The 21,295-nt window shown below is 45.3% G+C and overlaps 1 protein-coding gene across 20 annotated transcripts in view; it reads left to right on the top strand.

Annotated features, from left to right (window-relative positions):
• Positions 1 to 21,295, top strand: part of MPP4 (MAGUK p55 scaffold protein 4) — a 233,797-nt gene that overhangs the window by 150,989 nt on the left and 61,513 nt on the right. For 12 of the 20 annotated variants that reach the window (XM_069615485.1, XM_069615497.1, XM_069615487.1 and 9 more), the window contains 2 exons: positions 3,369 to 3,383; positions 9,197 to 9,238. The exons of 2 other annotated variants lie outside the window; for them this stretch is intronic. In XM_069615485.1, the coding sequence (XP_069471586.1) occupies positions 3,369 to 3,383; positions 9,197 to 9,238 (57 nt within the window). The remainder of the gene's footprint in view (positions 1 to 3,368; positions 3,384 to 9,196; positions 9,239 to 21,295) is intronic. 6 more of the 20 variants (XM_069615493.1, XM_069615489.1, XM_069615492.1 and 3 more) reach the window with 6 other exon arrangements.

Genomic DNA, 21,295 nt, shown 5'->3' with positions numbered 1-21,295 from the left:
TGAATGTTAATGGGGGTATCTTAAAAATCTGACATGGATCCAGCCCTCGAGGCCTGGAGTTGGACAACCCCGCTCTAGAGGTTACTCTGAAGTCTTATAACATCTTTTCTTATCCCAGACATTTTTTTAAATTGAATTTCCATCCTTTTCAATACAATAATGCATTGAGTGTCCTCAATGCCGTTAGCACTCTAGGGACCTTGCTAGAACTCTCGCAACTGACAGGACTCCCACAATCCTCTGAACCATTTGTGTTCACCACTGATTCATTTTTTCCACTTAGCATGGTCTTCTCATGATCTCTTTACCTGTTTCCAGATTCTGCTTTATTCATTTTTACACCGGTGGGTACATTTTGTTCAGCAGAGAATATATTCTTTTCACCAGGCACTGTTTTTTCTGTAGTTGTTGTATAGTCCCACCTTACCGCAAGCACCCATAGAGAATCCAACCATGACAAACACACCCTTGTTTATAGGGTCAGACTGAGGAGTCTTCTGCACACAGCCCCAAAATATTGATGCAGTCCAAATCGCAATGACTTGGTGCAGCCCGACCGCCAGTGCCTGATACTCCCCTGGGGCAAAGGTTCGGGACTTCCACGCTCATTGGGAAGGAATCTGGACAGACAAGTGGGTGATAGAGACTGGTTAGATTGGGCACAGCTAACAGTTTGTGCCATCAATCCTGATTGATCACTGAGACGAAGACTTTGTCCTGCTAATTGAGAGTGGGTGCTATTGAGTGGCTTCAACCTGGGAGCACCTCCTGTGTCATTCCTCTCGGGACCCACGCTACGACAGGGCATGATAGTAGACCTAGTGCCTCACTACACATCTCTGACGAATCCCCAAGATTCGGATTCTTCAATTGCTTCTTGTCATTCTCTTGCAAGGTGATCTATTTTGCTCGCTAGATCACCCAGAAGCTTACTTTCGCATGCCCATGAGAAAGCCGTACCAAAATGACCTCTGTTGCATGGTAAAGCGTGCCCTCTTCCTGTTGTGCATGCTGCCCTGCCGCCGTCTCCAGAGGACTTCTCCAAATGCTGTGCAGTAGTGGTGGCCCATCTGTGCAGAGGCTATGCACCTGCATGCACCTACGAGCAACATCAGCAAAGAAGTTGCAGATGGCTGTAAACAACACATCGTGTGTACATTCTCAAATTCCTGATTTATTGGGAAAAGCCTCTCCTTTACTTTAGAGCATAGAACCTTCAGGGGGGTTGTTAGTAACACAGTCAAGCCGAGCTCTATCTAATGGGAGGGGGCATTCAGTCATTGGAGTAAAGTCCTACAACTGAGAACATGGCTGGTTAGGGAAGAGATGCATGTGGTTTTGAAAGCTAGCAGACAGAAGTATGGAGTTATGATATATGATATGATAGGTTATTTAAGCGCTGACCCGAGATTCGAACCTGTGGTGCTCCGTGATGTCTTGCTTCCAAGGCGAGCATGTTGCCCCTGAGCTCCCGAGACAATTATCCTAATACAGGTATCTTCTGAACAAGATCCTGTGCAACTTTTACCTTTGCCTTTAAAAATAAGAACCTACACTCTCTCTTTGGCCAACACAGTATTCCAACCTCTAAATGAGAACAGGGGAATTCCCTCCTAAGCAAACTGTTGAGGTCCCATGCCACACTTTCATCTCCACATGTGTTACCTTAAAGAGCAGCTGATTAGGAACACTCTTCTGTTATCAGTGGAAGAAACTCACTGCTGGTGTGGGAAATCACAGGACATTGAATTGACTGTGGAATCCCAAGTAACCGCAATATGATAATTTGATCCAGACAGAGCATTTGTAAAGAATGAGACACAGCCATCACAAGTAAATTGGCTGATAAATGGGGTGCGAGTTTTGCCATGGACAGTGAAAAGTACATTAGAGATGTTTGTCAACAATCGGTAGATGTCTCTACCTAGAAGAATCGGGCAAAATCGCCAACACTAAAAACTAGAGACCAGTCCGATTCTGCAAATACGACTGGACAAAGAATGGAGATCTTAGAGGCCATTTAAATGTGTAACAGTTGATTACATTGTTGCCAGTTAAACATGCACTTACAAGGCTCCACGCAGATCAAATACGGCACACAAAAGAGCTGGGCAAACGAGGCGGTCTTTGATCATGCTGTGTGGATCGATCTCTCTTTACAGACTACTGACGAGTCATAACCAGATAGAAGGGTTTGGGGGATGTTCCCACCAGTCCAGGGAAAATAATGTGGCTCTTCCTGTGTTAGTGGGCGTACCTTTTGAACCTTCAGGTAGATGTGAGCTAAAGTACCTCTTTTGGAGAGCGATTTTCTTAGTAGAGAATACGTATGCATGAAGGGTCGTCAAGGTACCTGCTTTCACTACAGGCGTGCCAATTACTGTATTTTACATGGATAACTTTGTTCTAAGGATTCACCTCAGCTTAATCATGTAGTCAAATTCTTATTTTCATGTTACTCAGAGAGTCAATGGGCCTCATTACAAGTTTGGAGGTAGCCTGCCTGTACTACAGACAGGCTACCTCCAAACATGCAAATAAATCCGGCACCCGCGAATGGGCAATTACCGGGTCATGCCCGTGTGCTGGTAATAAGGGACTCCCCATTCGGCCCCATTTGGCTGAATGGGAATGGGGAGCTCGGATGCACCGGCACCGTTCATAACAGTGCCGGTGCATCCACGAGTTTCGCTTGCGGGTGCCGCACTGCCTGCCAGGTCCGACTTGGCGGGCAGAGCGAGACGCACGAGCACAACTCGTATTATGGCGGTACGGTAGCAACGGCGCCGGTAGCACTACGCAATAATTAGGCCCAATGTAATTTGTGTTTTTCAAACCATGCAAATGTTCGATGCAAAAACAACCTTCCAAAACCTGCTGATCAACACCAACAAGCATATATTGAAGGTGGCGGACATATTATGGCAATCAAAATGAAAATATCAGCGTTTTGCTCAAATCCATGTTTCTGCATAGAAACTATCACACAGAATCGATTTAGTGGAGCTCCAAATGAGTATTGGGGTGCCTCTCTCACTGTGTAAGCCCTGGTACATCCAGGCCAATCTGGTTTCGGTTGGTACCACCCAGACGACTTCCTGTTTTTAAACAAAATCGATTCATTTTGCATTTATAGTTTTCCTTTAATTGGATCGCCCAATAGACGGATCCCCTGATTCTGTACATTGGAAGGAAGTTCCATTGATTGGATCTTGTATATTGCTTCAGCTGTAACAACTATAATATAACTATGCGCTCCCCCTATTCAACAAATAAAGTAGGGGCTGGGGGGGGGGAGTCAATCGTGTCAATATTTTAAATGGAATATAATCGAGTTTTGTTTGCATTCTTTCCATTTAACCTTTCAGAGGAGCTCAAAGAAGGTAATATGAACCTCTTGCTACAGAATGTATTGGGGGCGGGGGATCTGCACCTGTTGTAGAAGCTCCATGTTGTACAAGAATGTTATGCACTAATAAGGGGGCATTTTTAACGCTAACAACAATTATCAAAATAAGTCCGACCCTGGCATTGACGGAATGAAGGGGGCCGGTACGGGACCGGCCCCCTTCATTCCGTCGGGGATGATTACGAGGTTCCCTTTGCGGGACCCGGATCAGACTTCTGGTAAAACAAGACGTCTTTTGCGGGTCCCGCGAGGGGAAGAGGGAGGTAACAACGGGACACTTGTAATGTGCCCCTTGTTACCTCCCTCCAATTCCCATTGAGCCCTATGGGGGCTCAAATGGGAATGGGGAATGGTTCCTGCAAGGAGGACTTACCGGGTCCTCCTATGTCGGAATGACCCGGTAAGTCCCCATTGCAGGAACCAGGTAATGGAGCCCGGTTTGGAGGCAGCCATGGTGCTAGAACTCATGAGTGGTGTATCCTCACGAGCGGTCTACTTTACTACCTGCACATTCGACATCTGAAATTCACCATCACGCAAGTGCTATGCACCATTACCCCCAACCTTTATGCACAACGCACCCATGCACAGGGCTAAAGTTGATCCATTTTAAGACATTTTTAAGTCCTGAAAAAGTTAGAAAAACATCTGGAGACCAGAAGCCAGGAAGTCAAAGACATCAACAGGTCTGCAAAGAATTTGAAATACCACTTCCAGTTTTCAAGACTCAGGAGTATTTTTTTTAAAACATGCTGGTGGATTTTTATTTTGCTTGTACTTCACTCTGAGCCCTTTCTTCCACTGCCTGTGGCCAGTTTGACTTTTACAAATCCAATTGCTGCTTTGTTTTCTGTTTTGGGCCAGATTTTAAAAACTGAAGGCAGGAGAATTCTACTTGTCATTCTTATACTAAAAAACTGACTTCCATATTTAAGGTATGGAACCTGTTTACTCGCTAAATCTTAACCATGGAAGTAGTTTGTCTTCCAAATCATGGAATGACATCCACATTTTTATTCTTGGTATTGTACGACTTATTTTCCCAAAAGGTGAACTGAATTAGTGCAAATGCAGAAGATTATTCTCAATGCTTCTAGACACCTCTGGAACGAGCCCCTCACACATGTCTACTCCATCTCAGAACACCTGTCCTTCATGACAGCTATAAATCCATGAGTCTTCAGCCTCAACTCAGTGTGGGGCCCTGCTGCATGCACCACAAGACAGCACTGCGCTCAGGCCTGCACGCACTGCACCCGTGATTCTCCATGCCCGAGACCTGCCCCGACCTCTTCTCATTGACTCCGTCCACTGCTGCCATATTTCTAGCTCCCACAACCTACCTTACGGGCAGACCTCTATGAACCCACGTTGCCGTTCGGACTCGACATCTGCTAATCAGCTTGATGCCACTTGGCAATCACCAGTCTTGTCTGCACCCATCCTTAAGGATAATATCCACCTACCCATTCACCCATGCCAGCCAGCCAGCTTCCTGCACCAAAAGACTAGGAGAGTAGCAAACGAGTAACATAAGTATTCCTATCCTCATCGTGACTTGTACTGCTTCAGCTTGAACGACTGCCTGTATTTCAACCTAAACGGCAGTCACTGAAAGCAAATAGATTATATTGTATTATAATGTACTTGTCAGTTATATAGTACCTTTTACCATTATTATAGTCTCAATGCAACGTTAGTGGGAGGATGTAGTCCAGAGTGTTAGGGGTCATGGAGTAGGATTAGGATGCGTTTGTGCATTCGGCCGAATAAGGCTTAGCAGGGCTGCAAGGCTCGGGTAGAGAGCAACCCATGTGGGCAGGCATGTGGATGGGTGCTGAGATGAGTCAGGAGATGGCGTGAGTGCTAGAGACTCACTATGTGTTCACTGTGCCCAGATGTGTCATTATACTGTGCTGCTTTCTGATATCAGAGGTGTTGAGGCATAGCCTGGTGCAAGTAGGCAGAGAATTATGTGAACAGCACGATCACATAATGCCATAGTACTTGCTGTATTCTGATGTGTGCTAGTAGCCATGCCTGTGGCCGGTTTCCACCATACTGGTGCGTTATACATACCTAGCATAATTAGGTGGTGATTTGTTGTTTGTGCGTCCACTCAGGTAATTGGCTTCTTCTGTCGATTCTTGCTGCTGCAATAAAATGGTTAGAGATAGCGACAGTCTATGCTCCAACGATTTGCAACAAGAGGAGCACGGGTTGTACTTCCAGCTTCTTCTAGGTGTATAATGTGCCGAGTTTACCCTGATATCGAGCGCTTACTGAACCTTTTCAGTTGTTACCTTTACCATGGGTGGCCCATCCTACGGTGCATCCCTGCGGAATACCTGCCCATCCCCTCCCTCCTACCCAAGCTATTCCCGGCTGGTTCTTGATTGCCCTCCTGGAGTTTTGCATAGGGGCCCCCCACCTGGCCTAGTGGTGCGAGGCATGTCCATGGCACACGTCCAGCCATGATAATTCCCTACAGTGCATCACAACCAGTTCAACTGCGATGGTGGTGATTCAATCACAACCACTGTGGGTGCAATTTACCTGTTTTCCTGTACACGCCAGGTGCAGTGAATCATCAATCCTGTGACATTTCATATATGAAGGGCTGTGAATCAGCTAATGGTGCTTGTGGGAAACAGGGTTATGATTGGTGTATGATAGTGTGTGTGGTCCAGGCTGCTGAGAAAGCGGCTGGCGCAGTCAAGTACTGAGAAGTTGGCATTGCTGAGAATGCAGCCAGCGCCACCTGGTGCTGAGTGTTTTTAAGCTTGGATTGGGAATTGGCAGTTTTCTTAGGGAGGGGTTTTTGGATAATGGGGCAAATTGGCAGTTTTGTTTTTTTAAGGAAAGGTAGTTTTCAGTTCGGGGATGTGCAGAGGAAGAGTGTTCCAGATGATGGGAGCTAGGATAGAGAAAGCCGAGCCACCATCTCTGGTGGAATGGTGAGAGGGAATAGCGAGGTGGAGAGCTGAGCCGATCAAGGTTTCTGGGGGGCTGGTAGAGGATGATTATGTTCTGAAGGAACTCAGGTCCTGTATTATGGAGGGCTTGGTGTGTGATGTACATGGCTTTGAAGGTTGCTCTTAGGCTAACAGGGAGCCAGTGCAATATTCTGAGTGCGGGTGGGGGTGTGGGGGTGTTCACTGGGCAAGAGGGCAAGGAGCAGTCTGGCTGCTGCGTTTGGGTTCATTGAGGTTTCCTGAGCTGGCGTGCCGGGACGCAGGGATAGAGGGAGTTGGCGTAGTCTTGGCGAGAGATGGTGATGGCCAGTACTGCAGAGACTCTTTGGGGTTAGGAGAGGTAGGGAAAGATTTGTTTTAGAATGCGTAGCTGAAGGTGGCACGTTCAGGATATGGAATTGATGTGTTCAGAGAGATATAGGCTCGCTTCCACGGTGCATCCAAGATTTTTAACAGAGGTGGAGGTGGCAGATGGGGCTCCAATGGCAATTGGCCATCGTACGGTTTGTGGATCAGAGCAGTTTTGCCTCATATTAGGATTTCTGATTTGCCCGGGTTGAGGATTAGGTGGTTGGTCGTCATACATAGGTCGATATCCGAAAGGCAAGAGGTGATGTCGGGAAGTGGGGAGGCTGGAGTACTGTGGATTTAAAAAATTATCTGCGTATCGTCTGCGTGGTAGTAGCAGGTAAGTTTGTGTGAGTGGATGAGAGCTGGCAGTGGTCTTAGGTAGAGGTTGAAAAGGAGGGGTAAAAGGGAGGCTCCTTGTGGCCCCCCTTTTGTGACGGGGCGAGGGGCGGAGGTGAAAGAAGGGAGGCAAATAATTTGCGAGAATTTGGAAATGAAAGAGGTGATCCAATTAAGGGCTGAGTCTTTGATGCCTAGGGTGAGGAGCCTCTTCCTGAGTATCGTGTGGTCGACGGTTTCAAAGGCGGCGGAAGCAGAGAAGCAAACAAATGTTCAGCAATACAAAAGCCTTCAGGCCTACACAACCAGTTTGATCCCATATAGCAATCAAACTGCAATGCATAGTGCTTCACAATTTGTTAATTCTGAATCCTGATGGGGCACTTTTTGTAAAATAATTCTCATTGGCAGCTAAGGTAATCCAAGAATCCTTCTGCACTTCCTCCCGCACCAAATTCTGTATTGCATCCTTAAAAGGCTCATTGTTGCACCTATTTTGAAATGAGTCGCCACCATGGGCCAGATTACAAAAACTCTGTACCGGTGCAAGTGCAATTATGCATGGTATTAACAAACACTAGTACACAAAACATTTTGTCCATGTTAGAACACTTTTGCACACATGTATGTGCAATATTACATGGTATTAGCACCAGGGCAAAGGGTGCCCTTTGCCAACAACCACTTCTTTCAATGCATTATACATGTTTGCAGCAGGGCAAAGCTTGCCCTACTGCTAATACAGAATAGTATTAGCACTAGGGCAAACTTTGCAGTGGTGCAGAAATGCATTGAAAGTATGCGTTTTGCACTTGGGCAGTTTTTGCCCTAATGCAAATACGAGACAAAATTGCACTTGCACCGGTGGACACGTTCTGTAATCTGGTCCCATATTGCCAATGAGTACCTACGACAAGGGTGGGTTTGCTTTGCAGCTACTAAGTTGTAGGTTTCGGGCCCTGACTCACACATGCACACTGGTTGCTCTATGTCAGTCCCTCAGACGCCCAACTATTGGTCATCGTAAGGCGAAGCTCCATTACCTCTGGCAGAAGAAAATGCTCATGAGTTAATTTAAAAGAGACTGATTGCCATGATCATTTTAGATCCTTTATGTATAGTAATAGCTTAAGGAAAACAGATCTGCTCATATTCCACCACAAAATATATCCCCATAATATGTGGTGTCAGATTATTCTGGCATTTTAATACTCAACCAGTGAGAAGCTTAATTAAAATCACCATAAGCATTGTTTGCATGAGGATACACTTTTAGGGATCCATTGCACGTTCCCACAACTTTAAAATTCAAGGAGTTAGGACAAAGTTGAAATTCCTTGTTCACTACCAGCACATTTTGAAAAAACAGATGCAAAGGACCCAAAGCATCCCAGAGTTCTTACTTTTCTTCGTGATGTCATCAAGCCTCGAATTGACTAGATATCATGCGTGTGCCTTTGTATATGACATCATGTTCTTTAGAAACTTCCAAGTCAGGTGGACCGAGATCAGATGAGATCTTTCCAAACATATATGATATAAATGGGCATGTTTATCCTATTATTAAGATGAAAGATGTTAGACTAGACCACCTCACATGGCCGCCTTTTACAAGAACATACAGAGAAAGAACCTTGAACGCGAACGCTATCATTTTTGGAGTCAGCGATTCGACTTTCCTAGGAAATTCCCACATTTATGTTTACCTCGTCGAATGCAGAGATGCACATTTGGTACTTTGTCATACTGATCCTTCAAATAGAAGCTGTTAGTTTAATTTCCAGACCTACGGAACCTAACCTATAACATTGTTTCATGATTCATAATGCCCACTCATTATGACAATTTTGCAAGGTTTGCAAGGATCGCCAACCCCACCCTGTGTAGAAAATTGACTGTAAAGAATTGTAGAATGCTTGATCGTGTCTGCATGGAAAGAATTGCAAATATAGATGATTAATGTTGCAGCCGTCAAATGAGGAGCTGAAAATATTGTTAATGGCATTGCTTTAGTTTAGTACAGCTTTATGTTTGAATTGAAAGTAACTGAGTGTTTTCCACGCTGGGAATTGACCACTGCTTTTTCTTTCTTCTTTTCCCTCCCTGCCTCCACTCTATATTTAAGAAGACGAAGAGTTCACTGAATATGGTCAGAGGATCTCCATTGGTTGGTCTGAATTTTGGTTGGTCTGGTTCACAGATGTCTTTGCTTGGATCCATGGGACCAGCCCCCCTATGCACAATCATAGGACAGTGAGCTAGCCAGGCTCTGGCAACATTCACCCCAAGGCACTCCCAACAGGCTGGCTTTTGAAGTCAATCAAGACTCAGAGCAAACTTGTATGATTGGGAAAGTTGGTGCTTCAAGGTGGAAGTGCGATTGATAATCCAGAGCTTCTGCTTGTGGCTGATTCAATGATAAAAAGCCTTAATAAAGGGATATGCAGAGCATAGATGGTCAAGTGTGACATTTTTATTCTACCACATATTTTTTGCCATTTGTTGTTTTACCCACCACTATACTGCCATTGGTATAAGCAGGCAAGACAAATGTGTTGTGGATGGGCAGGAGAAATGAGAAAGCGAGAGACAAAAGAGGGTCAGGGAAGCGACAAAGCCTGGCAGAGAGTGAGAGCAGGAAACCGGTTGGGAGTGAGAAACGAAGAGACCTACAAGAGAGTAAGTGAGAGTCCAGAATCAAAAGTGAATTAGGAGAAGAAAGGGGAAAAGGGCAAGATAGATTGACAGGAAGTGCGAGAAAAAAAGATGAAAAGTACCAGATAGACAGATACAGAGATTGAGATATAATAGAGACAGAAAGACCAAGGTAAAGAGAAAGATAGAAAAGTGATGCACAGAAGAGAGATAGTAGAGCCAAGGGGCCAGGCAAGCAGAGCGTCTTTGGGAAGTGGGTCAGTCAGGACCTATTCCGAGCCTGTATGCCTGTGAATATTACAGGGGTGTCTCCCACTTCAGAGATGAGGGTGGTGGCAGAGCAGTCCTACGCAAAGTGTTTCCCTGCAGCACCAAAGCCAAACCAGGGAAATGGGGCTACAGCAGTAATGACTTGTGGTTAGTTATTCGGCCGAATGCCGAATAGAAGACCAAAGTATTCTGCCGGAGCCGAATAGTTACCGAATATTAGATTACCACTGTGTCAAGGTATGCCTAACAAGCCAAAACTGTTGGCTTTGCCAATGCTTGTTTTACAGGGCTTCAGTGCAAGACATGCTTGTAAATGGATCATAGCTCTAGCTAAGCTTGTAACTAAGCTTTAGAAGGGGAGGACCCTGAAGAAAGAAAGAAAGAAAGAAAGAAAGAAAGAAAGAAAGAAAGAAAGAAAGAAAAAAGAGAAAGAAAGAAAGAAAAAAGAGAAAGAAACAGAGAAAGAAAGAAAGAGAAAGAAACAGAAGGAATGAAAGACACAGAGAAGGAAAGAAAGAAACAGAGAAAGAAACAAAGAGAAAGAAACAGAGAAGGAAAGAAAGAAAGAAAAAGAGAAAGAAACAGAGAAAGAAAGAGAAAGAAACAGAAGGAAAGAAAGACACAGAGGGAAAGGAAGAAAGAAAAAAGAGAAAGAAACAGAGAAAGAAAGAAAGAAAGAAAAAAGAGAGAGGAAAGAGAAAGAATTGCAGTGTGCCGTCCTCCAGGGATAGGATTAAAAAGCACATCACTGCCGTGCTTTCTTAAGCCATTAGAGCTCCTCTCTAGCAGTCTTTGCATTGGGGAATTCGATGGCTCCTCAACAAAGCGCCCGAGCCCTGGGTACAGCGGGAGGCCCTCCCTGCTCCAGAGGGTGCCTCCTTGGAATATAATAGCTGCTCTCGGCTGCCATGGAAGTGTTAATGGCAGTGAAACCAGAGAGCCTGGGAGACAGCTGCAGGCCCCGCCCCCGGTATGTCTGGACAAGAATTCAGAGGCCACTCCCTCCCCAACCCCATGAGCCCCCAGCATGCACACATTGTCATGCAGTTTGGGAAATGATTTGAATATGTGACAGGCGGCCCCCCTTTAACTTTCCCACCTCCTCGCTGGTACACCTCCCCTGCCCCCACTCCTCATCTGTGCCACAGAAAGCAAACAGGGAAGCAGCCAGCGACGCATTACATTGTTGAAATAACATCCACAGAACTCCTCACGCTCTGTACTGTACAGCGTTTTCTATCAGCTGTTTTTCTGATGCGCATGACTGTTTGGTGCTTACCTCGATGTACCAAGAGTTTTGTTGGTCTACGGAGGCTAAAGGGGAGCCTCTGGTGCACACACCATTATTTAAGTGGCCATTAACCCCAGACACGGCTGAATCTCGAGAGCCAAAGTGCCACAGACGGAACGCTCGCTCGCTCCCTGTGCTATAATTGGATGGGCTGGGACCTCCTGGGTTTCCGCCCGCAATACGCGACAGCGTGCCTGCTTCCAGTGCTAACTGAAAGTAAATTGCCTTTCAAAACATCATTGGCAGTGGGTTCTTCTTCCGCCAATGTACAAAAAGCAAAGGCAGAGGAAATCGGGACAGAGGAGAGTTGACAAAACGCAAAGGGGAACCTATTCGGCTTCGAGTAATAATTAATTAATTATTCGGCCGGAGGCCGGATAGTTAATTTCAGCCGGAATTCGGCCGAATAATTACTCGAAGCCGAATTTCGGTACACCCCTACTTGTGGTGTAAACACATGGAATCTCTGAGACACATACTCAATAAGGCAGTTTGGTATGAAGTTTACACATATTAATAAGCATCTGGGTTACAGTCTCAGATTGTAACTCTTTTCTAACAATAGCCATCCCCATTCTAACCTGTAAGTGTAACTCCACACTCACCAGAAGGGGTTCCATGTGTTTATATCCCCGCAAAAATATTACCATACAAAAATATCGCCACATTTCTGCAGCGATATTAAGGCATGGAACTGTGGGGGACACCCCGCAAGCCCCATATTATTTTAAAGGGAGCGGGGGACACCAATAACCCCAAAAATTATCCCCACTAAAAATATTGCCGTTGGAGGTTCCCGATGACCATATATACGGCGATATTTTTGGTGGGGATAACATTACCTGATACCCCAGAATGGACCGGGAATGATGAGGAAACCAAAAACAAAGCTATAGTTCTCCATAACGAGAAAAGAAAGTCAACAGATGAATCATACCACAAACCCTCCAACTTTTAGGCCCTGCTTTTATCCCCCTAATATTTTGATTAGTTGTCCAATTCTGTCTCCTTGAATGGCACCAGGATCTCTGGAGAATATCACAATTTGGTCCAAAAATGCCAGTAGCTTCTGCTCCAGACACCCTGGAAATCTCCAGGCCCAAGTGCACTCCAATGTTCCCAACCTCAGTGGGGCCTTCTCCTTCTTGTGACCACCACTAACATCAGTTCATCTGCCATATTTAAAACTTCCCTCCTGTTTAACTTCTCTTATGCATCATACACTGTGGAGATTCCACCATACCCAGTTTTGTTGCCATCTGGTAATAGCCAACATTTGTAGCATATGCCTCCCGCACAAGTCATCTGTGGGATTGTTGATTGTTGTCCCTGGCTTGAGGTGAGGCGTGTGTGTTGCAAACTATTTTCTTGGCTAAGTTTGTATTTTGAGCATTCTTTGAGCTCTTTTTCGACCTGGCAATCTGTGCCTCTTCCCACTGCTTCCTGGCCCCTGTTCCCGCCTACTTACCCGCCCCCTCTCTTGATTGGCTAATTGTGCCCTTACCACACATCCCACCAGGCCAGCCAACTGCCCATTGCAGAGGTCTCAATGAAGGGCTCTGGGGCAAAGAGCAGCTCCTGCAGAGGAAGAAGCTGCTCCAGATGTTAGAATGTGAGTCCTGCAGCTGTCAACCAGCAGCTACTGACAAGGTACGTGAGGTTCAGGTAGGGGGTGCAGCCATTACTGCTCCCCACTAAACTGACCAACCCAATCTTATCTTATTCTCTATTAGCATATAGTCTGAGGCGTACAGCCCACAGTTCATATAGTAATCTTATCTCGCATTTGGCCAGATTGTGTTATTCAGCCATATCTCGCATTTAGCCAGATTGTGTTAGGCAGCCATATCTCACATTTAGCCAGATTGTGTTATTCAGCCATATCTCGCATTTAGCCAGATTGTGTTAGTCAGCCATATCTCACATTTAGCCAGATTGTGTTATTCAGACATATCTCGCATTTAGCCGGATTGTGTTAGTCAGCCATATCTCACATTTAGCCAGATTGTGTTAGTAAACCATAAGCTCTAAGTGTTACTGCTTTTACTGTTGTGCCCCCATTCGAGGCTATTCTACCCCTATCCAGATGTCCCAAATCTAGGTGTTACTGCATTCACGCTTGTGCCCCCATTTTAGGCCTTTCACCCTTTATCAATGTGTCCCAAATCTAGGTGTTATTGCATTTACTGGTGTACCCCATTTCAGGCCATTCTCCCTCTATTCAGGTGCCCCAAATGTAGGTGCTACTGTATTTATGGTTGTGCCCCCATTTTAGGCCATTTTCCTTCTATCCAGGTGTCCCAAATCTAGGTGTTACTGCATTTACTGTTGTACCCCATTTCCGGCCATTCTCCCTCTATCCAGGTGTCCCAAATGCACGTTCTACTGTATGTATGGTTGTGCCACCATTTTTAGGCCATTCTCCCTCTATCCAGGTGTCCCAAAACTAGGTGTTTCTGCATTTACTGTTGTGTTCCCACTTTAGGCCATTCTCCCTCTATCCAGGTATCCCAAATCTAGGGTTGTTGCACTTATTGTTGTGCCCCCACTTTGGCCCCTTCTCCCTCGATTCAGGTGTCCCAAGCGTAGGTGGTACTAGATATGAGATAGCCACATTGCAGTTAGCCATATCTCACATCGAGGCCAACTGTGTTTGTTAGCCATACCTGGCATTATTGCTGTGTCCTCAATCTGAGCTTCTCTCCCACCTGATAGGTACCCCAAGCTAGGCACCAACACTTTTTACGGTTGTGACTGCATTCCGAGGCTTCCACCCACTTTCCAGGCAGTCCCAAGCTAAGTATTGCTGCTTTGCCCCAGCTTGGGCCCCCACCACAACCCCTGGTAGCTAAGGTACGGGTGCCCTTTTGAGTAATGGCTGTGTCTACCACCCACACACCTCCACCCACCGCAGGTTTCACATAACCCAGCTCTCGCACTAGCACAATGGCTAAAATCTAGGTTGTCCCCACACCATCAGCAGTACCCGATCCCAATACCCTCTCCCGCGGCACGCGAGCCACCAGGCCTTACCACCTCAACAGCTAGCTAGCCGCAGAGCCCGCCCTCTTTCTACAACATCAACCAAAGGACCTCCAAGATAAACACTAAAAAAGGAAAAAAACAACATCGGACCCAGAAAGGAAATACCAGCATATGACCGAACCATGACGGTTTACAAGATACACACCAAAAACCACATCAGGACCACAAAGGAAATAGCAGTAAACAACTGACCTGCAGGGTCTACAACTACAGGTTCAACACCACAACCTCACCAATTGCAAGCAAAAACTAACCACAAAAAGCAATGACTGAATCCCAAGGACCAGGAAACACACCAATCCAAAGAGGATGCCCATTCAAAAGGAATACAACCCACAACCGAGCACAATGCCTCGCCACAAGACAGACAAAGAAGCCAGAATGGACAATGGAAATAATAAGGAAACTCCAACCACGCAGAAAAGTGGCGACCAGCAAAATCCCACAACTCTGAGAAACTGGGTAAAGGACATGCCAGACAACCTGAGGACACAAACAAAGAACAGAGCAAAGACAGACTTCAACGCTCGCTACCTCTCCACATATGACTGCTTGGTAAGCAAAGACGGACCAGCAACAACAAACGAAAAGGCAATGAGCATCACCAATACAGACCCCACTGGGACACCAAACATAACACAACAATTGATAAACCACCCCAACCCGCACTACACTGAGGACCATACCCCAACGAGAATCAGGGACAAACTGGAATCCATTACTCTCTACATTTCCGACATCACCAAAGACTGGAACAACGGACGGGTCCCAGTGGGAACAAACCAAAACCAACCAACTCTGCCATCAACCTTATTAGTCTACTCAACGAAGAGACCAGGCACAAAATAACTCCACCTCCAACAGGCATAAACAGGAGAGAACCACCAGTAACGGAAACCCAACCGACAACACGCCAAACAGAACCAACAACACAAACAACCCAAAAGGAAAATCAAACAAAAAACATTGCAGCCTTCTCAATGTTAGATCCATGGCAAAACACTCAATCGAAATCCATGACCTTCTAAGCAAAGGACTTCACAACGTGTATGTACCCAATGGTATAAACAAACTCTCATGGCATCTAACTGTTTTTCTTTTCTGTTGCGATCTCTTAACATAGAAACAAACATTTAATTGCTATCAAAAATATTCTTTATTTTGTATAATGCATAAAAAATAGGTGAGAAAACAGTGTATAAATAAGATCTCATGCATTAAAAATACATAGCTAAGTTTATGATTCAACAATTGGTTTTAATCATAAAAGACACACATCCAACTGTGATCAACTCTGTAACTCATACAAACCAACCACATTCATTCACATACATAATCCATTCATACTGTGCAAAAAGCGCAAGGTAATACATTTGTAAAAAAACAATAGGTCTTACAATTCGACCCAAAGTGCAAAGTGCTATTTTAACATTAAATGCCCCAATTAGTTACAATACTGGCATGTATCACAAAGATTCTCCACAAACGTCATTTAGGCTATCCAATTTGTTGTCCAGTGGAGCTTATGACAAAAAGGTGTCGACTCGATTTTCGGCTCCATAATCTATTTAATTTTCATACCCAAACCATCTTCAGGACATAAAGAGAACCCATTTGTGATCACATTGGTGTGTGTTACCAACTTGACAAACTGATTGTCTGGATTAACAACATCAAAAAAGAAAAGGGCAAGAGGAGGGGGAAGAAGTGGGAAGAGAGGGAGGGATGGAAAAATAAAAAATTAATTAGTAACTTCTTCTAGACATTTTCCAGTTTATCACTGCTTGTCTACTTGAGAGGTAATGTCAAAAGTGAAAAGTAACACAGACAATTCAACTCATATCGTGTTTGAAATCATGTTTGTTTAAAAAAGGAAAGGATTGTGGTGGCCCGACACCGACCCTCAATCTCTCAGATTTGCAACCAAATGGCTAGCACACAGTTAACAATTGCAGAAAGACACTTCCTAATACTAGGATAATGGACTCTGTGAGGGGTAGTTCGGCGTGCATGCATCATTACCAACTCTGCAGCAGCGGTTGTTGCTACTCCCCCCTATGTTGTGGGGCTATACTAAAAATGATGGTCAACCGACCATACAGACAGGCAGACTCCTTGACCTGTTGTCAATACACATGGTTGAACACTGATACCGCTACAGTTACCGGTACGTGGAGATCCAGAGGGCCTGGACTCCCAGTTGCCAGCACCTATCTATAAGGCCTAATGGGACAGTCTGCGAGACATGCTAGGGATAAATATAGAACCAAATGCCTGGGAATACAAATGCCAGTTCCTAAGCCCCTAAAAACAACGTTACTGCCAATTTGCGCCGGCGTACCTAGTAAATGGAGTTGCAGCAATCAGTGGCATCATCCCATCTGTCCCTGTTAAGTAAACAAAGGAGGCACAGACATACTCTTTCTTACAGAAACCTGGTTATCTGACAACTACAAAGCCAATACGAACGAAGCCATACCGGACAACTTTAAACTAATACATGCCAACAGAGAAAACTGAAAAAAGGAGGTGGAGTCGCGGTCATACACAAAGGACACATTCAAGCATCTCAGCTCATCACAACCGACTATAAAGACTGTGAATCCCTTCTCATCAAGATAGGACTCAACAACCAAACCAACATAGTATTCCTCCTGATCTACAGACCACCATCTTACAACCACAACTTCACAACAAAATTAGCAGACGCGGCTGTCATTTTATCAACCATGACCACCAAGTCATACTGGCATACTTCAACATCTGGTTCGAAAAAGAAAACTAATTCACAGCAAACTCACTTTGCGCACTCCTGAAAACTTTGCATTTCAAGCATATAGGAAATGGATCCACCCAGAACACCAGCCACACCCTGAATGCAATTTTCTGCAGAGAAGGCCTACGTGCATCAGTGCCACCTATACCCGGTGGTATGGAGCGACCACTACTTGATATCATTCCACATGACATCCTAAACCCGCCTACCGGCCGGAAAGGATATTCTCCATACCAGCATGAAAAGAAACTGGAAGAACCTAGACCTAGAAGTCCTAACAAATCTTCTATACTCAACCCTCCCCCTCCCAGCAGAACCAAAACTCACTGAAACAACCATAGACACAGCAGAAAACACATTCAACAGGTGTCTCACCAAGGCCCTAGACCAGCTGGCACCAGCAAAAACTTCAAAGCAACACCAAAAAAACTGCCAGCAAAATGGTTCACAGAAGAACTGAAAGAACTAAAAAAAAACATAATGGGAAAAGATTGAGAAAACAATACACCCGACAGGACCAAAATAAAATACCAAAGACAGCTCAGAATATACAAATCAACAGTCCTCAAAGCAGAAAAATACTATTACGCCACAAGAATAGAATCAGCAAAAAGAGCTCTTCAAAATCATCAAAGAGATGATAAAAAATCATCCTGCATGAAATCCACCATCCCGACAAAGCACTTTATGACAACAACCACCTGAGCCCAAAAATAGACATAATATAGGAGACCATCAACACAGCCCGGGTAAATACAACCACAACTGCCGGACAACAGACACCGGGTGAAGCGCAGACTACAAAACTCCAAAGGGTGCAAAATACAGCAGCCAGAATCCTTTTAAGACTAAACAGAAGATACCACACCATGCAAGCACTGAAAAGCCCACACTGGTTACCAGTAAAAAAACGCATCAAATTCAAAGCACTCTGGATCGCTCACAAAGCCTTGCACAGACTAGGAGATTGATTCCTCCAAGACAAGATTAGCCGTTACCGCCCAAGAAGGGACCTAAGATCCAGCAACAAACTACAAATGGAGGCAAAAAATTATGAAAAAAGAAAATTTGGTTTAACAGCGTTCTCACGTCTAATTGCTAACTCTGCAACGCCATGCCCAAAGAAATTAGAACCACAGACGGCCACATCACCTCAAAACCTGATTATTCAACAGACAATGACAGCCACAAAGGGACACTGGCAGCAATAACATCACAGATAAATAACTAGAGAGGAGGTGAGATGGGCCGATGAACCACAACCAAGAACCTGGGTAGATATCAGCAGGCGGCAACCAAAGAGTCACACCAGAGACTCCAGCAAACCAAAAGAATTACTAACCCACTCCCCTTTCCTGCTCCTCCGACAAAACAAACGCGGCTACTCCAGACCTTGGGCTAGCCACACTACACATAAACAAACCAAGAATCAATTCTATGTTCACACCCACCATCTCTGAGATGCTGGAAGCACACCTAGAGTGAACCTCCCCACATAGTCCATAAAATCATCAAAACAAGCAAGTACACACCAAGACACCAGGTAGTCTTACAGCTATGGCCGCCCATGACTCTGGATCCCTTATGGACACTATCTAACCAGTGCGAACAACCACTACCCACCTCAAAACCAACGCAAACACTAGGACACACTGAAGGCACGAGTCTTACCCATACGATTACAATGCACGGGGCCTCCCGCACCAACTACCACATGCAAAACAACACTCACAGATGCCAGTTCCTCCTGATTCTGAACCTATCCTCTCCTCCTATCCTCTCTAACCCCCCCCCCCTTTTCTTCCAGAGCCATACAGGCGCCTGGAACTGCCCCTGTGTGGTAGCGGTGCATGGTATAAATCAACATAACCTAACTTGATATTATACATGTGATAGGCTGTGTTCCAATCGCTCTGATAGCAAATCCCCATACATTTCCCCAGGGTTCCTCATGTGCTTCCAGAGAATTACTCCTGCTTGTGCACCGTCCTTGCTGGCCTACTTTCTGTGCCAAAACTCCCTCTGCCACCAGATAACCACTGCGGGACCCGGTAAACCGGACAGGCAACGATTTCACCACATGTCAATTGCCTTCTAAATTCGTTACACCAAGCATCTGCCGAGCCACATCGCCTGTAAGGGTGGGACATCTTATTCGTTCAACTTGGCAGGCATAATCTTTGGATCAAAATTGGAGACCTGCGGGATGAAACAGAACACCTTGTTCTTCTCAAAATTAAGTCCAAAGTGTTTGGCAGAACTACAACACATCACTCGACACCTTGTTACGTCTGAACCAGATAACTTTGGCTAAGTGCATGTCCGGGCAGCAGAGTCAGGAGCCCTCAGAGTAAAGCAGCTCTAGAGCTCAACCAGGAGATATCCTCCAACGATCTTGGTTACATCCACATCGTCTAACATTTAAGCCAGTTCTGAAGATTTGTGACTAAGCATTCCCATAGAAACCAGTGCCTCTAACAGGGCTGGCGTTGTCTCTGATTGGCATTTATCCAAACAGCACATGCCCTATGATGTCCTATGGTGCCCATGTCACCTATGACCCACTCAGATAAACCCATACATAAACTGTTTTTTGTTTTTTTTAAATCATGGCAGGTTTCGGGCATAAAAGAACCAGGTAGTGGCAGGGAATATAAAGGGATTCATTCAGTGAACAAGGTGAAGAAAGACTGTGTGATTAACACTCCCGGAATTTGATTTATCGCTAGGAGAGCCGAAAACGTACTTCTGTTCTGAAGGTGCTTGTGAAATACGCAATGTAAGCCAATGTAAGCCAACCTCCTTTTGAATATCAGATGTATGAACTCATTTTACATAAGTACGTCATTTGACGGCCACATTTTTCTCATTTGCACAGAGGAGTGCAAATGTGCAGGGCAAAAGGAGGCATACACACTGGTTTTAATAAAGCATTCACTCAGAAGCATGTCACATCATAACACAGGTTCTAGTTGAAAGTAAACTGCTGTTTCTTCCCAATGAACTCAATCGTTCCAATTAAACAAAAGCGTTGCAGTGTTCCAGAAAAGCACAGTCAGTTCACTCACTCTAGAGAAATGCAATGCACTTGCTGATTTTTGGAGAACCAAGTAACACGGCTACCTTGCCTTGAGAAACTGTGTACATAGGCTGCACGAAACACCTATTGGAAAATATTTCCATTTAACTGGTACAATCTACCAGACAATGTAACTGGTACAATGTACTAGATAATGAGCCTCATTCCGAGTCCAGCGGTATCCCTGCCGGTGCTACCGGCGGATTGCCGCCGGACTCGGAATGAATTACCGGCACCTGACTTCCCGGAACACCGGGGGATTACAATCCCGGCGTTCCGGGAAGTCAGGCTCCAGTAATATGTAAGTCCCCATCCCATAGAGTCCTCTGGAACTCTATGGGAATGGGCACCACGGAAGCACCAGCACCATTTTTAACGGTACCGGTGCTTCCGTGATGGCTTGCCTACCGTGGCTGCTGTGCCCAGCAGGGTCAGCACTGTTGGGCACAGAGGATCCGGCAGGCAAACCCGTAGTGTGCCGGTCCAGAAGCAACAGTGCTGGTAAGCTTACCGGCACCCTTTTTTCCGGACCGGTACACTTATAATGAGGCCCAATGTTTTGGATCTAATTGAACCGAGTGTGCTTACCTGTCTCACCCTAAGTTACCAGGGGACTCCAGACATGGACCCCTTGCTCACTGCTCTTAGAGAGACACAGCTTCACCTCACTGATGATGCCCAACTAGGCTGAAACACGTGTATGGGGTTGCTCTGGTACTCTTGTTCAGTGGAGAATTGCCTAGCATTTTGGTGCTGGACTGCCCCTGGGCAGGACAAAGACTGATATGTGGGGATATTTCTTCTCTGTGAAAAGAACAGTGAGCTAAAGACTTGGTTGAGACTCTCCCAGGGGCCATCCACCCAAGGAGAAGTCAATGGGCTGTGTTTGTGCTGGTAGAGAGTTTCCCAGACCCCCCCTTGTTTTGCATACCTGTGGAACACGCCAAAAACTTTAATTTCATTGGAATTTTTGTATTCACTTGAAATAGACTGCAGTGTATTTTCAAATGAAACTTGTGTTATGATTGCTGAGAACACCTGGGTGTGTCCTTTTTCCAAACCGCTTACCTCTAACATCTGTTTCCTGTTTCGAACTTTGAGATTTCCT

This window comes from Ambystoma mexicanum, chromosome 9, assembly GCF_040938575.1.
Source record: "Ambystoma mexicanum isolate Mex_15411 chromosome 9, UKY_AmexF1_1, whole genome shotgun sequence".
NCBI lineage: Eukaryota > Metazoa > Chordata > Amphibia > Caudata > Ambystomatidae > Ambystoma > Ambystoma mexicanum.
Note: the sequence above shows the minus strand (reverse complement) of the source record. Positions and strands in the feature narration are given on the sequence as shown.